Source organism: Chiloscyllium plagiosum, unplaced genomic scaffold (genome assembly GCF_037043375.1).
Source record: "Chiloscyllium plagiosum isolate Xiang-an unplaced genomic scaffold, Cpla_swu_hap1 HiC_scaffold_39, whole genome shotgun sequence".
Classification (NCBI taxonomy): domain Eukaryota; kingdom Metazoa; phylum Chordata; class Chondrichthyes; order Orectolobiformes; family Hemiscylliidae; genus Chiloscyllium; species Chiloscyllium plagiosum.
Window position 1 is genome coordinate 38,926,258 of NW_028270177.1, and position 17,567 is coordinate 38,943,824.

Consider the following 17,567-nt stretch of genomic DNA (forward strand, 5'->3'; position numbering starts at 1 on the left):
TGGATGCTGTGGTGTGATCTTATAGCGGTTTACAAAATTATGAGGGGCATGGATAGGGTAAATAGACAAAGTCTTTTCCCTGGGGTTGGGGAGTCCAGAACTAGAGGGCATATGTTTAGGGTGAGAGGGGAAAGATATAAAAGGGTGCTAAGGGGCAACTTTTACACCCAGAGGGTGGTACGTGTATGGAATGAGCTGCCAGAGGAAGTGGTGGAGGCTGGTACAATTGCAACATTTAAGAGGCATTTGGATGGGTATATGAATAGGAAGGGTTTGGAGGGATATGGGCCAGGTGCTGGCAGGTGGGATTAGATTGGGTTGGGATATCTGGTCGGCATGGACAGGTTGGGCTAAAGGGTCTGTTTCCGTGCTGTACATCTCTATGACTCTATAATTAAAGCCTCCAATGCCAGAAGATTCATTGCCCCCCAAATTGAAGTCAGTATTAACGCCAAATCTGACCTGCAGCACAAAATCACGCCCTGGGTTTTTGTGTGTTTGCTTGTTCTGCTAAATTTCCCACCAATGATGCAATGGGAGATTAGGGGAATCTGTGGAGAATTTCAGAGCTTATTTGTCCGACCTGTTGAGGAACCATTTTCTTTCAAACTAGAAGTATCCTTTGGCTGTTAATTTGAATAGGTTATTTAGAATATGACAGGAAGCGCTTGAAGAGGGTGTACAGGGGATTTCTTGAAAGGTGCAAGGGATAAAATGCATCAGGTAACTTGGGGGATTGGAGAAACTAGGGTTGTTGGCTTTTGAGCAAAGAAAGTTGAGGAAGGATTTAATAGAAATGTTCAAGATCATGAAAACGTTTGAAAATAAACTGGCAGGATGGATGGCAACTAAAGGACAGATAATTGGCAAAAGAATTACAGTAGCAAAAACAGGAATTTATTTTTTAGTCCATAGCAAATGATGATGTGGATCACACAGCCTGGAAAGATAGTGGGGAAGCAAATTCAATTGTAGACTTCCAAAAGGAATTGGAAAATTACTTGAAAAGAAAGTTTTATAGGGTGATCGGATGAAAGATGGATAAATGGATAGTTCACGCAAAGAGACATGAAGGACTGAATGGCCTCCTTCGGCAGATTGAAGATCTGTGATTGTAACTTATTTTAGAAAAAAGGCATCATTGGACACTGAGCTCACCTTGAAGTTGGACCGACAGATTGTCGCCTTTTCAGTCATTGCCTCACCTGCCATGAAACACACAAAGAAAATTCTTGAACCATAACAAAGTCAACATTTTAAGCAAATTTGAAATGGTAACAGGGGAGGCAGTTTATTGCTGACGAATAATCCCAGAGACCCAGGTAATGTTCTTGGGAGCCAGGTATAAATCCCACCATGACAATCATGTGGGTATTATAGTGGCTCAGGGTTAGCACTGCTGCCTCACAGTGCCAGTGACCTGGGTTGGATTCCATCCTCAGATGATTGTGTGTGGAGTTTGCACGTTCTAGTATTTTTAGGACAGAAATTGACTGCTGCACAAAACCACGAGATGCACATTACATCTGACCTTCCTCTTCCTTTTCACCAAGAGCATCCAATGAAACAACACTCAACATGCTTTTGTTAAATCCAATGAGGTTCAAGTGCTACTGGATGCATGTTAATGCAGATCCATAACTGAATCAAAGATATTACAGCAGAAAATGATGCTATTCATCCCAATGTTTCTGGGCTAGGTTCGCAACAGTGACAGAAATAACTAAATTAATAGCTGTATCTGAATGGCCATAGTATTTGTAATAAAACAGCTGAACTATCATCTCAAATAGGAATTCAAATATATGGCTTGACAGCCAGTACAATTCCTGATAAAGGGCTTTTGCCCAAAAAGTCAATTTTCCTGCTCCTCGAATGCTGCCTGACCTGCTGTGCTTTTTCAGCACCGCCTTCTCCACTCCAGCCAGTACAATGGCATGGTTACAAGAAAGCTAAAGCTGGGGCCCTTTAATTCCAAAGTGACAATCTGGAAGGACAAGGTGCTAGGGAAAAGGCGATGAGGTGGTTCTCTTAACCATTGTACTGCAGTGAGAGAGGACCATTATTCTAAATTTCAAAATGTAGAATCAGTTTTGGGTTGAAGTAAACAGCAAAGGGCAGGCAGCTCAGGTGAGAAATATGTACAGGACACTAAATAACAGAGCTGAAAATGTGTTGCTGGAAAAGCACAGCAGGTCAGGCAGCATCCAAGGAGCAGGAGAATCGACGTTTCGGGCATGAGCCCTTCTTCTGATCTCCAGCATCTGCAGTCCTCACTTTCTCCACTAAATAACAGAGGTCAAAAATCATAGCATAAATCAGGAAATTAGAGATGTGAGTGATAAGGGTGATAATATAATTATGAGAGGTTTCAATCTATGTATAAACACAATAAATTAGTACTAATGTTGTGGATGGATGGCTTCATGGAAAGTAAGTAAAATGATTTTCTAAAGCAGTACATTGACCAACTAACTAGGGATTGGGTTATTTTAGATCTAGCGTTGTGCAATGATAAAGGGCTAATTAACAATCTTGTTTTAGAGAAAAGTGAGCATAACATGATAATATTTTACATTAAGTTTAAAAGTGATGTAGTTCAATCAGAAACTAGAGTCTTTAACCTAATCAAAGTAAACTATGAAGCCACGTGCGACAAATTGGCCTAGGTAGCTTGAGAAACTGTGTCAAAAGTTATGACTATAGGCAGATAATGGCTAACATTTAAAGAATGAATATGTAGTTTACAACAAAAATACACTGCTTTAATACATAAAAATCGAGGAAGAAAATTTTTCTAACTGTGGCTACCAGGAGAAATCAAGATCCTGTTAGATCAAAGGTTGTCCAAAAAATAACAATCCTGAGACTGGAACCATTTTAGAATTTTGCAAAGGAGGACCAAGAAAAAGAAAAGAGAAAGAAGGAACATTAGAGTAAACGGATGAGAATTTTTAAAATGAATGGTTAAAGCTTCTCTGGGCATGTAAAAAGCAAAAATAAATGTGATTCCATTTCCGAAGTCAGAAGAATTTACAATGGGAATAATGAAATGGCACAGAAACTAAACAAATATTTGTCTGTCTTCACAAAGAAAAGTACTAAAAACCTCCCAGAAATAAATGGAGAATCTAGTGACTAGTGTCAACAAGAAACTGCAAGGCATTAACATTAATAGAAGAACAGTACTGGAGAAAATAATGAGTTTTGAAGAAGCTAAATCCTCTGGAGCCTGATGATCCACCTCCTCGAGTGTTTAAAAAGATGGCTGTACAGACAGTAGATGCATTTGGAAATTCTATAGAATTTAGAATAGTCCCTTCAGATTCGAAGACACCAGATGTAACTCCACATTTAAGAAAAGAGGGAGAGAGAAAGTGGGGAATACCTGTTAGGCTAACATCAGACATAGGAGAAATGGTAGAATCTGTCTTAAAGGATGTTATATAAAGACAGTTAGAGAATAATGATAGGATTAGACCATCCACTGACTCCATCTACACTTCTCATTGTCTCAGGAAGACAGCCAACATAATCAAAGACACTTCCCAGCCCAGTTATAATCTCTTCCAGCCCCTTCTGTTGGGCAGAAGGTACAAAAGCTTAAATACACATAACAAATTTGAGAACAGCTTCTTCCCCACTGTTATTAGACTTCTGAATGGACCTCTCAAATTTAAAATTTAATGCTGATGTCGCTCTTTGTACACTTTCTCTGCAGCCAGAACATTGTATTCCTTGCTCTGTTCTATTACCCTGATGCACTTTGTACGGTATGATCTGCCTGTACTGCACACAAAACAAAACTTGAATTGAATTGAATTGAATTTATTGTCACGTGTACCAAGGCACAGTGAAAAGCTTTGTCTTGCGAGCAATACAGGCAGAATACAGGCACATAGGTACATGTGACAATAATAAATCAAATCAAATCAAATAGGCAGAGCCAATATGGATTTATAAAAAGAAGTCATTTTTCACAAGCCTATTTTCTGAGTTTTTGAGGATGTAACGAGCAGAATTGATGAGGAAAAACTAGTAGATGCTTTATTGTTTTAACCAATAGATATTTAGATTTTCAAATACTTTCGGTAAGGTTCCACATAACAGGATTGAAAGTAAAGTTCCAGAGCATGAGATTTGGGGAGTATGTACTGGCAAGGGTTGATATCTGGTAATTTGACACAAAACAGAGGGCAAACTCTTATAGGGGTCCGAACAAAATGGGTTATGTTGGAATTTGTGGCAGAATCAGATGCAAAGTCTAACGAGGCCTGGCTTGATGCCATTGCACGTCCAATGCTTTTGCCAAGTGGTATGATGAATTTCTCACCAGGTACTCAGGAATTGTCGTTAAAGGAAGATTAGCACTTGTTAAACACTTCATTAATAACAAAATAATCTCATTAGTATTCAGCTTCCTATCTTACCAAATACATCAAACAGGCTGGACATCAAGAACTCTCAGCATGGAAGTCAGAGCAGGTACCTGGCAACTTCAACTTACTAGTGGCTGGAAAGTGGCTTCATATTGGACACTGGGCACCAAACTCTCCAGGACAAACTCCATGGGCATTTGCCACATGGTGCCCATGTCTACAGACACTGGTATTTGGCATGTGCCATGCACTAAGAATCCTCAAGGTACATCTCCGATCCACTTACAGGACACATCTGCACTTCAATGCTGCACCAGGGCTACAGAAGGAACGCTCATTGTAATGCTGCAGCAAGGACATTGCGTACCCAGGGACACATACCCAGCTCATGGACTGGCACCAGTCTGTAAGCCATGACTCTTCTCTCACTCTCATTGACTCTGAGCCGACCTGGATGTTCACAGTCTCTCTGCCTTGCATTGCCTTGCCTTTTAGTGCAGACACAAATCCCAGAAGCTTGTCCTGGTTGTCAGCAGCAGGCCTCAATCGAGTCAAAGAGGATAGCTTTGCTCAGGGGCTCCTTGTGCAATAAAGAGTAGCCTCTGATACCAATCCAGGAGATTGGACATGGTCAGTCACTTCGGGTGATCAGATTTAGGACCCTCTTCACACAAGGGGTGAGGATCTGAATACCAGGCAGCTCCCCCAACTATCTTGACTCTTTTAAAAAAAAAAGATGTCTATTAATTGGTCTGCATTCTCCACACTATGTAAGAAAAAGGGGCGGCACGGTGGCACAGTGGTTAGCACTGCTGCCTCACAGCGCCAGAGACCCGGGTTCAATTCCCTCCTCAGGCGACTGACTGTGTGGAGTTTGCACGTTCTCCCTGTGTCTGCGTGGGTTTCCTCCGGGTGCTCCGGTTTCCTCCCACAGTCAAAGATGTGCAGGTCAGGTGAATTGGCCATGCTAAATTGTCCGTAGTGTTAGGTAAGGGGTAAATGTAGGGGTACAGGTGGTTTGCGCTTTGGCGAGTCGGTGTGGACTTGTTGGGCCGAAGGGCCTGTTTCCACGCTGTAAAGTAATCTAAAAAAAAAAATCTTTACCAGGCAGCTCCCCCAACCATCTTGACTCTTTTACCAGGCAGCTCCCCCAACCATCTTGACTCTTTTACCAGGCAGCTCCCCCAACCATCTTGACTCTTTTACCAAGCAGCTCCCCCAACCATCTTGACTCTTTCTATCATATCCTTCCCCGCCCCCCAAGAATGAGAGGCAGCTTACTCCCTGTAAGCTGCTCAGCTCCACGCATGTGCAGCCACTCCATGTTCCGTGTGTGCTCAGCACGTCTGTTTCAGTTCTGGAAGGTGCTGGGACCTCGGAGCACACACAGCCGGGACGGGAATGACAGGGAATGCTGCAGGCAGGCATCATGAGATATGGAAGCAGGTGGCACAGCTGTTATTGTTGGAGGGAAGGTGCCCCGAGTCAGCGAGTTGGCAGTGATAGGGCATGCAGGGTTAGTGATGTTGGGGATTGGGTTGAGTGGTAGGCAAAACTGAGGATTGCAGATGCTTGAAACCAGAGTCTAGATTAAAGTGGTGCTGGAAAAGCACAGCAGGTCAGGCAGCATCCGAGGAGCAGGAAAATCTATGTTTCGGGCAAAAGCCCTTCATCGGGCTAGTCATAGTGAGTGATAGTGAGTGGTACTCAAGCAATCCAATTGGGAAGATGAATCTCACCATGCTGAAAGACTTAAATGCAACACTCTATCAAAGTTAAAATGGCTGCAGTGAATGTGGGGGAGTGAAGTTTTGTCTTGAGAGAAGGAATTTCTTCACCTAGATCAGAGAATCACAGAATCATAGAATCCCTACAGTGTGAAAAGAGGATATTTGGTCCATCAAGTCTGCATCAACTCTCCAAAGAGTGTCCTACCCAGACACAGTCTTTCCCAAGAAGCTATCCCTGTGACCCCACATTTACTGTGGCTAATCCACTGATCCTACATATTCCTGTGGATGGTGGTGAATCTTTGCCTCAGAGGTAATGGAGGCCTCAGTCATTGAGTGTGCTCAAGAAACAGGCCGATTGATTTCAAGGGATATTATAGGGATAGTGTAGGGAAAAGGTGTTGAAGTAGAATGTCAGCCAAGATCTTACTGAGTAGTTGGGTGGACTTGAAGGGCTGAATGGTCTCTTCCTGCTCCTATTTCTTAACTGAATCTGTCTACCCAGAGCAGAAAATTGGTACAGAACAGAAAGAATCCATTGTGTCTGTGCTAGCTTTCTGAATAACACATCTAGAGCCATTCCTCTCTCTTCCTATTCTGGCCCTGGCAGAGTTTCCCTGTGCTCTGTTTCCAAATGACACCCGAGAAATGGAGCACAATTCCAGGGGAGGAAACAAGACCCAAACTTTTCAGATTGTGAGCGGGGAGCAGTAAATCTTTCCTCATTGCTTTTTCCAGAGACAGCACTTGACTCTTCCTGAAGAAGGGAACAAGGCAACATGTTTGTAAACTATCTGCAGGGTATATTCCAGTCTAGAGCAGATAGGTCTGCATATGGATTGGTCCCTTTAACCACATGGGTGAGGCTAACATTTAGTGAATTTCACCAGAATTTTACTGATTTCCTGTCGGTTACAGCCACTGATCAGACAAATCAGAAGGAAATTCAAGGCCATTGTGGAAATGAGCATTCAGAATAAACACACTTCATCAGAGACCCAAAGGATTCGTCAGTCACCCAGGACACTGAATGCATTTATAAAATAAAAGGCACAAGGCCATCGTTTTAAAGAACTGCCTTTAAACGTTCTTCTCATGAATTTATGAAGGAGTACACAGACGTGTCAGCAGTCACTAGGTATAACTCACCTTTAATAGAAACAGAAAGGTTGATGTCGAAAGTGTACGGGTCATCACTGCACAGATACGGCAGGGGCTTGGGATTCTGCACAATCAAAAGAATATGGATTTAAGTGTAACTAAAGGCATTCTGACAACCCAAGGCCCATTCTATTTTCTGTACTCAACATTTACTCTTCCAGAATCAGGAGGGAGAAAGTGAGGATGGCAGATACTGGAGATCAGAGCCAAGAGTGTGGTGCTAGAAAAGCACAGCAGGTCAGGCAGCATCAGAGGAGCAGGAGAATCGACGTTTCAGACATGAGCTCATTCCTGATGAAGGGCTTATGCCTGAAATGTTGATTCCCCTGTTCCTTGGATGCTGCCTGACCCGCTGTGCTTTTCCAGCACCACACTCTCTTCCAGAATCAGTCACATTCCCACAAACTGACCAGAGATGATTTATATAACTGGGCTTGCTGAAATTAGGAGAATAAGCTACCTGAGTGCAGCCAAAAGGGAACAGATTATAAAGAACTGTTCTGTCCCCCTTTCTTTCAGCACATTTCAATGACAGAGCTTGAATTTAAAAACATTTTAATAAAGACAAGAGGCCAGTTTTCAATCAATAGTATTGAAATAGGACTGCTCAACAATGACAATGCTTTAAGCAGTTTGAAACACAATTAAACAAACTGAATGTTGGAGAGTTGTGTTCTCCGACCAGATCGCAGTAAATCAACTCTCAGTTAAAATGTCCATTCTTGTCACTGTAGCTGCAAATTCAACTTCAGTGGTGACTGGAGCGACCCACATCTGCACTTTTCTCTCTCTCTCAACCAGAACCTGCTTTCATGACTACTAAGCTGCCTGAGGGAACACAGTCTGGGCACAGAGTGAACAGCAGCAGTCTGTAACCTGGCCTCATCACCAGCACCTCATCCCAACAAGAACAACCTCTTCCTCCACCTCCACTCTGCCCTAGCTAGGGAAACACCTCAGTCATAGAGATTGGCACCTTGTTCTCAGAATGGCCACATGACCTCAACAGCTGGGTGTGAAATGAATGAAAGAGATTTGCTTGGATTGTGATTGTGATTAACCACATCAAGCAATTCCGCTTATCGTGCGGTTTATAGAAACTTGTGAATCTGTCTGGCCCAAATGATACTGATATGACGAAAGGGGTTGAACATTCCTTGATAGACAATAAGAAAATTGCATCTCTTGAGTGCAGAGGTCATGTTTCTACCCCCATGGACCAGGATGCCCAGGTTCAAGTCTCACCTGCTCCAGAGGTGTGTAATAACATCTCTGTACAGACTGATTAGCAAAATAGGTTAAATTTTTTTAAAAAAGGAAATTAGAAAGAATGTCATGATGGTATTTAGCAGCAGAGTTACTGTAGGTTTTCAGTGCAGGAAAATGAGCAGGGTCCAGAAAGACTGAACAATTAATCATTCCTCATATCTCTGCGTATAAGCAGTAAAGGTTCTCTCTCCTTGATGATTCCTCATCAGCTTCTTAATTCTTCTTGTCTAATCATCCAACAATCTTTCTTGTCCGAGCATGTTTATTGAGACTTGGCTGAGAGCCCAGCCAGCTATTAGGCTTCTGAAACAGCTTTGTGCAAGGGAACGTTGCTTGACAGCGTTTTGCCTTGGACCTAATTTGTTCACACACGGTGCTTACTTACACAAGATAAAGAGCTCTAGGGTGCTTGTAGTCTCTGCCCTGAGACTTTAAAGGCCTGGCTGATTGAGATTTTATAGGGCTGTAGTAAAAGCAGCTTTTAAAAAGAAATTAGAAATGAATAACTTATTAAAACATTCTACGCATGCTACTTTTACTGTAGGTTTCTTTGGTACAGGGTGCAGATTGGATGATCAGACATGAAAGTGGCACAAACTGGCACGGGGGCATGAGAAGCTTTGAATTTACCTTTCAAAATATTTCTTTATCCAGCCTATGGTTCACAGCATCTCTGAAAGACCATGAACCATGTATCCAGGTTCATAGGAACTGCAGGGAGCTAGGAGGTGCCTATTCTCACAACAGAGGCCGGCTGGTTAGAGGGCAGAAGTTGAGCTGGCAAACCCCAACAGCTGCACCTTGAACGTACCTTGGTGAAAACTGGAATTGCTGGGAATGGAGCTGAGAATCCTGGACTCAGGTGCTATCCACCATCTTTAAATTTCAGGGGGTCTCCCCAAATCCAGAAAAATCCAGTCCAATGCTTTACACCTGAGACCCATCACCACAATTCTGATGAAAGGTCACGAATCAGAAATGTTAACTCTGTTTCTCTCTCCGCACATGCTGCTGGAGTTAAAAGAGTCACTCTTTAATCAGCAGGGTGTACTGCAACACATTGATGTTTGTAATGGAATGGAAAAATGAAGTCATAGAGAGCTGGGTTAGCAAAGCAAAAACACTGGGGAATCATAGAGCAAAATAAGGAAGAACCTATATCAAGCTGTTTCATTGAGATACTAAATATTAATATAATTAGTATTTCAGATATTACCTACACTGAGTACAGCAGTTTGTTGTTGAATCCGAATAACATTTAGACTTTTACTTTTGGAATGGTTGAGACCGTTGCATCTTTTAAGGTAAAAGAGGTAAAAACAGGACTATGAAGACAGCACACCAAAGAGCGAGCAGTTCTGGCCAATTTTAATTCTTCAGTCAACATTACTAAAACAGTTTACCTTGTTACTTCACTCAGTGCTGTTTGTGGAAGTTTGCTGGGTTTGAATTGACTGCCACTGCAAAGATCTGACTTTCTAAGGTGCAGTGATCTCTGTAAGATTGCCATTCTGCTCCTATTCCTTTTCCACTGTGACCGAGCTCAAAATGCTTTGGCTACAGTTTCCAGTGGACACGCAGAAAAGTAGGAACATGAATAGGCCATTGGGCCCAGTGACTCTGCTCAGCTATTCACCATGGTTATGGCTGATCCTCCAATTCATTGCCATACATTCACTGACTCTCCACACCCCTTGATGCCGTTAACATCTATTTCTTTTTTTAAATGTATTCAGTGATTTTACTGTCACAGCCTCCTGTGAATTCCACAGGTTCACCACTCTGAACAAAGACATTTCTCCAAAACTCAATCCAAAATGGCTGATTATATATCCCAAGACTGTGATAATTTGTTCTGGGCTCCCACCTCAACCCCCAACAAGAGAAACATTATTTCTGTATCCAGTCTGTCCAGCCCTTGTTCAATGAGATTCTCTCTGATTTTTCTAAACTCCAGGCAATCTAATCCTTGCTCAGATGATAAACCTGTCATCTCAGGAACCAGTCTGGTGAACCTTCACTGCATTCCCTCTATGGTAAGTATATCTTTTCTTAGTTTGAGGGGTAGGGAACCAAAACTGCACACAATATTCCAGGTATGGTCTTACCAAGACCCTGTACAAACCATAAGACAATAAGATATAGGAGCGGAAATTAGGCCATTCAGCCCATTGAATCTGCTCTGCCATTCAATCATGGCTGATAAGTTTCTCAACCCCATTCTCCATGTAACCTTTGATTTCCTTAACAATCATGAACCTATCTATCTCAGTCTTAAATTTACTCAATGACCTGGTCTCCACAGCCTTTGGTGACAATGAAATTCCATAGATTAACCATTCTCTGGCTGAACAAGTGTCTCTTCATTTCCGTTCTAAACGGTTTTACCTTTTCCCCTAATGCTGTGCTCTCAGGTCTTAGTCTCCTGCTAATGGAAACATCTTCCCAACACCCACTCTATCCAGGCCATTCATTTTTCTGTAAGTTTCAGTTGGATCCCCCCCACATCCTTCTAAACTCTGTCGAGTATAGACCCAGTGTCCTCAAATGTTCCTCATATGTTAAGCCTTTCATTTCTGGGATCATTCTCGTGAACCTCTTCTGGACCTGCTCCAGGGCCATGATGTCCTTCCTGAGATATGGGGCCCAGAACTGCTCACAATATCTAAATGTGGTCTGACCACAGCCTTATAAAGTCTCAGAAATACATCCCTGCTTTTATATTCTCGTCCTCTCGATATAAATATCAACATTGTATTTGCTTTCTTAATTACCCACTCAACCTGCAAGTTAGCCTTAAGAGAATCCTGGATTAGGACTCCCAAGTCCTATTTTCTGAATTTTCTCCCCATTTAGAAAATAGTCCATGCCTCTATTCTTCCTACCAAAGTACACAACCTCACATTTTATCACATTATATTCCACCTGCCACTTCTCTGCCTACTCTCCTAACCTGGACAAATCCTTCTACAGCCTCCCTGCCTCCTCACCTATCTTTGTATCACCTGCAAACTTAGACAGAATGCCCTCAGTTCCTTCATCTGGATTGTTAATGTATAAAGTGAAAAGTTGTGGTCCCAACACTCACCCTTGCAGAACACCACTGGTCACCATCTTCCATCCTGAGAAGGACCCTTTTATCCACACTCTCTGCCTTCTGACAGACAGCCAATTTTCTATCCATGCTACTGCCTGGCCTCTAACACCATTGGCCCTTATCTTACTCAGCAGCCTCCTGTGCAGCACCTTACAGCTTCTGGAAGTCCAAGTAGATAATATCCATTGGCACTCCTTTGTCTAACCTGCTTGTTATCTCCTCAAATAATTCTTACAGAGTTGTCTGGCATGACCTCCCCTTGATGAAACCATGCTGACTTTGCCCTATTGTACCATGTTGTTCCAAGTATTCAGAAATCTCAGCCTTCACATTGGCTCCAAAGTTTTACCCATGACCGAGGTCAGGCTAATCAGCCTGTAATATCCCATCTCTTGCATGGTCCCTTCTTAAATAGTGGGGTTACAGTAGCAATTTTCCAGTCCTCTGGGCCCTCCCTGACTCCAGTGATTCCTGAAAGGTCACTACTAATTCTCCAATATCTCTTCAGCCATCTCCTTCAGAACTCTGGGGTTTAGACCATCATGGATTCTTCAGGTGGGTGAGGGAAGTGGGCAGGGTGGTCGGTGGGTTGATTTGGATGAAGCTGTAAGGTTGTGTCATGAGGGGCAGTCAAGGGACTGTTGGTGGAGTCTGGGTCCTGGTATGTTGGAATTCTCCAAAAGAGTTGGAGATTGTTTTTGAGGGTCTTGGAGTGGGGAAGCATGGAATGCTTGATAAAAGTTATAACTTCCTGGGCAATTCCAACCAAGTGAGTGCATCTGGATTTTTCATGGGACCCTGATAACACCTTTCTGATTTACCATAAATTCTGTGCCCTTATGATCCTGCCCAACTAGATACCTGATGAATGAGCAGCGCTCCGAAAGTTAGCATTTCCAAAAAAAACCTGATGGACTATAACCTCGTGTTGTGTGATTTTTAACCTCTCTGATTGTACATCCAGTCTCTAATATTCCATTGAATGGAAGATCTGGACCAATCTCACAATTTTAACAATACCTTAATCCTGCGTTATTTGCTGTAGAGCTTGTGGGGATTAGATTAGACTCCCTACAGTGTGGAAGCAGGCCCTTTGGCCCAACAAATCCACACCGACCCTCCGAAGAGTAACCCACGCAGTCCCATTCCCCTCTGACTAATGCACCTAACACTATGGACATTTTAACATGGCCAATTCACCTGACCTGCACATCTTTGGACTGTGGGGGGAAATCGGAGCACCTGGAGGAAACCCACTCAGACACGGGGAGAATGTGCAAACTCCACACAGTCGCCCGAGGCTGGAATCGAACCTGGGACCCTGGTGCTGTGAGGCAGCAGTGCTAACCACTGAGCCACCGTGCCGCCCTTAAAGTTGCAGGGATGTCCTGCAACTTAAAAAAGCACAAAAGACATGATTCTCATTCCATTGAGCCAATGGCATCAGATGTCATGGTGCACAGTCAAAGGCTGTAATTCTTTGCCCCAGTTGTCACACCCACCAGGAGTGGGCTGGCAAAGGGTGTTCAAATTGGTTCAGATGGCCGGGAGTACTGTGTGCCACACCCACCCTTCTACTCTACCAGTGGCTGGATAGAGTAGCCAGGAGTTACCCATCCTCAGACTCACTGAAGATGGTCTGGCCCTCTGCTCTCACCAGGGCCTGCCTGACTGGGCCTGGAAATCTTGTCATTCACCTCCTTCTCTGGCCTCTATCACTGGTGTCAGACCCAGGATCTGCTGCAAGTGGCCTGTACTTCCTGGCTTTGAGGGGGAGGGGGGGGTCAGTGAAACTGGGTTCGATTCCCTCGCCCCTCCAGCACACTCCAACCCCCAACCATCCCCCTTCCCCTCCCCACCACCCGATTTACTAGCCAGTAGGGTGTGCTCCTTCCACTTTACATTCTGAACAATTATTTCAGCTTTACATTTAACATCCACATGGAACACATCGGGTGAGTCTGTCACCTGCCAAGTTACCTGGATAGGATTGGCCACAATGAATGGCGACAGAGCTTCCATCGATACAACCCAAGGTGAAATTGTCGTTCCAAAACTCTTCCCTAGGAATGGTCCCAGTGGAACATATTCCCATTTCTGAATATCACGAGCTGCAAGCACACCAAAAGTGATGTCAGTCTCAAGCCAGATTGTCAATGCTTACCTCTGAAATGATATAATGAGTCAGATGCACCAACAACACTCTCTTCTACTTTTTCCTTCTAATGGCTAATGAAGCTTCAACATCGAAACTGTTCACAACAAAATATATTTGGTGCTGAATTGGAGCTTTCCTTAAAGGGATGTTTCAGTTGAGACTGGAAACTGATGGACGAAATAGATGTTATATAACAGGCAACGTTACCAGTATTTCAGACATACATTGAGTACAGATGCACAGCTAAGACTATAGATTGGGCAAGTATAGTACCCAAATTGATATTTTCTAACAAACCTATTCAGAGATGTTATTGCACACCTCTGGATCAGATAGGGCATGAACCGAGGCCTCCTGGCTCAGAGGTAGGGACATTGCCACCGTACTACAAGAATCATAATAAATGCTCAATCTCTTGCAGTAATGGCTTATAAAAAGAAAACAGATTTAATCCAGGTGATTACAGTTCAATTTTCTTCACATTTGTCACAGGAACATTTGACAGTCTCTAGTTGAGAGTGGAATGTCCCCTCCTGCAAAGAGAAAATAGTTAGAAATGGCCAGTTCTTGTTTGAAAAGATAAAACCATGATCGAAAATCTCACAGGATTCTCTTTGAGGAGGTAACAGATTTTCCAGAAAGGAGAGTCCGAGCACTGTGACGAGGCAATATGAAGGAAAGAGGACCATGGGCATGGAAATAGTGGGAGAATAATTGACTGGATTGGACAGGGAAGAGGCAGCAGGTTTCCAACATTGCTGGAAGAGGGAGGTGAGGCTGCACAGGGTTCAGTTCTGTATTCAGTGTAAATCCATGATGTTGAAAGACTTGAAGGAGTGGTTTGCAGCTGGTACAAAAATAGGAAGAAAAATACCTTCCAAAGGAAGATGCAATGGGATAATAGTGAGGTTAGGGAATGGGCTAAATGTGACAGAGTAAATCACTGCCAGTAAATGTGTAGTAATAAAAGAATTAAAGCTGTAATTATGCTCTGACTGATGTAGACTCAGCGCTGTGGACAAATAGTGGGAGTGGGGAGAGGGGACAGATTAACGGAATAGTAAAGACAGCACACCGCCCTGAACCCTAGCCCCCATCTCCACCCCAGCAGACTGGTAAGGCTGTAAAACAGTCTCGAATTCCAGATTATGTCATAATGCGTAGAATACAAAGCCCCAAGATAATGATTGTTGAAATACACAACAATTACTCCTACCTCCTCTTCATAATGAATAGAAAATTGTTTGTTCAATTATGTATAGTGTCAAGGATAAGGAGCCACAGATACAAGATTTCTTGTCATGGATTTCCGAAAGAGCAGAAACTGCTTCCTGAAGAAGGCTCATGGCTGTCTGATTCACTTGCTGGACCAATGGTTAAAGCAGAAATGATCCAGAAATTGGAGAGGCAGATGAAGTTAAGGGAGATGGATAAATGTGATTGGACTAAGCAACATTTAACAAAGCAACCTGTTTTCATTCTGTTTTCCTACTTACAACCAGATGAGGGAAACAATCACTAGGTCTTTTTCTCAAGCAGCATGCTCTGGGATTTTTCCACATTTTCTGTTTGTGTTTTCTGGAACATTAAGTCCTTGGTCAGCAACCTGGGCTTGATTTTTATGGGAAAGTGGAAACGCCATTTAAAGCAGGACTGTCAAAGAGATAATAGGCGAAACAGACAGATACTGGCCCATACAGTTACCAATAACAGGTACCATACCCGATTTCACAGCAAGCACACCCACGGCAAATTGTTCTAGAGTATAGAAAACTTTGTCACTTTCCACTTTGAGCCAAATAGCAGTGTGCAGCTTTGGTGATTCCTAATTTGAAAATCACCTCCTTGGCCATCTCCAACCATGAACAAACTCCTTGAGGAGCTTTACATAAAGTTAATTGCAAGTGACTAGAATCTAGGATCCCCCCCCCCACCCAACAGTACCACCAGCCTTCCTTTGAAAATTGTGTCGCATTGTGGAGATTTTGGGAATCTCCAGAAATTGAAGTTTTACTGCTGACTCCTCCTGTAAGTGAATGTTAATCTATTGTGTTTAAGTTCTTTGTCCTGTTTGAGGATAGTGACCTTTGCCCAACTTGATATCAACCTTGAGTGACGGGCAAGTTAAAAATAAAATGTCAGTCTTACCACTCCAGTCATTCATAAGAACCATCCCAAAGATATGTTCGTGCGCCCGGGATATATCGATTCTCTCTCCTAACTTGGTGCCTGGTGCCACAAAAAAAGCCTAGTTTAAGAAGAAAGGTGCAATGAAAGTTAGAATGCAGTTTATCTTCCAGATCATTCCCAGCACAGAGTGTTCTCGTTTGCGCAGCTCCTGTCGACGTAAAGTGGGAGGCACAGCAAGGTATTGTTTGGAGTAAGGCTGGATTCATGCGTTCTCCAGGGTCCAAGCTTTTAAGATAACTGCTTTGGAAAGAAATTCTAAATGAGATTGCTTCCCAGAGTTGACCTGTACACAGAGGAGTTTGAATGAACTTACAAAAAGAATTCCCCTGCCTATCAGCAGACAGGGCTTCTTCACAAAGAGTATGGACAGGCCCTTGTTTTACCGTTCATTCACAAGATGACACCTCTGACGGTGCAGCACTTAGACTCATCGAGTTGGACAGCACAGAAACAAACCCTTCGGTCTAACTTGTCCATGCTGACCAGATATCCTAAACTAATCTAGTCCCATTTGCCAGCACTTGGCCCATATCCCTCTAAATCCTTTTTATTCATTTATCCATCCAGATGTCTTTTCAATAGTGTAATTGTGCCAGCCTCTCCCACTTCCACTAGGCAGTTCTTTCCATACACGCAACAAGCAATCCGTGCGGGCGGCACGGTGGCTAGCACTGCTGCCTCACAGCGCCAGACTACCGGGTTCAATTCCCGCCTCAGGTGACTGACTGTGTGGAGTTTGCACGTTCTCCCCATGTCTGCGTGGGTTTCCTCCGGGTGCTCCGGTTTCCTCCCACAGTCCAAAGATGTGCAGGTTAGGTGAATTGGCCATGCTAAATTGCCCATAGTGTTAGGTAAGGGGTAAATGTATGGGTGGGTTACGCTTCGGCGGGTCGGTGTGGACTTGTTGGGCCGAAGGGCCTGTTTCCACACTGTAATGTAATCTAATCTAACCCTCTGTGTAAATTTTTTCCCCTCTCACCTTAAATCATTTTATAAACCTCTATAAGATCACCCCTCAGCCTCTGACGCTCTGGGAAAAATGCCTCAACCTATTCAGCCTCTCCCTACAACACAAATCCTAAAATCACAGCAATAGCCTTCCTCAGTATCACACTGGTTGGGGGTGGGGGGCTGGATTAGAAACCCAAATCACTGAAGAGGTATCAAACCTTAGACCTTCTGTCTCCCAGGTCTGACCATTGGGTTCAGAGGAGCCATATCCCTTCCAATTAATTTGAGGTTGTCCAATCTTCAAAGTCAGGTATCAAACCTTACTGGAAATAATATACTTTCTCATATTAATCTGGAAATCCTGGTTATAGGGATGGCAGAGTCTTGGGATGAGCTGTTCTCCGAACTGTATTGGCAAACATTCTAAACAACTTTGTGGCTAATTGCTGGTAATTTATTTTAGAACCTTTGATTTGGCCCCTTAGTGACCGGAAAGGTCAGACAGCACAGTGCTCACTATCCTACAACAGGAAAGGTTAGTGTGCACGATGGACGCTTTACCCCTTTATATCTGAAAATAAAGCAGTGTAGGACACTGATTCGCAGAGTAGACCCAGTTCTTTCTGTTTAAC

General features: G+C 43.3%; 1 protein-coding gene across 1 annotated transcript in view; it reads right to left on the reverse strand.

Annotated features, from left to right (window-relative positions):
* fah (fumarylacetoacetate hydrolase (fumarylacetoacetase)) overlaps positions 1-17,567 on the reverse strand; it is a 57,981-nt gene that overhangs the window by 12,239 nt on the left and 28,175 nt on the right. The window contains exons 8-11 of the mRNA XM_043677625.2: positions 15,943-16,042; positions 13,617-13,747; positions 7,259-7,334; positions 1,159-1,205 (exon numbers count right to left, since the gene is read on the reverse strand). Of these exons, the coding sequence (XP_043533560.2) occupies positions 1,159-1,205; positions 7,259-7,334; positions 13,617-13,747; positions 15,943-16,042 (354 nt within the window). The remainder of the gene's footprint in view (positions 1-1,158; positions 1,206-7,258; positions 7,335-13,616; positions 13,748-15,942; positions 16,043-17,567) is intronic.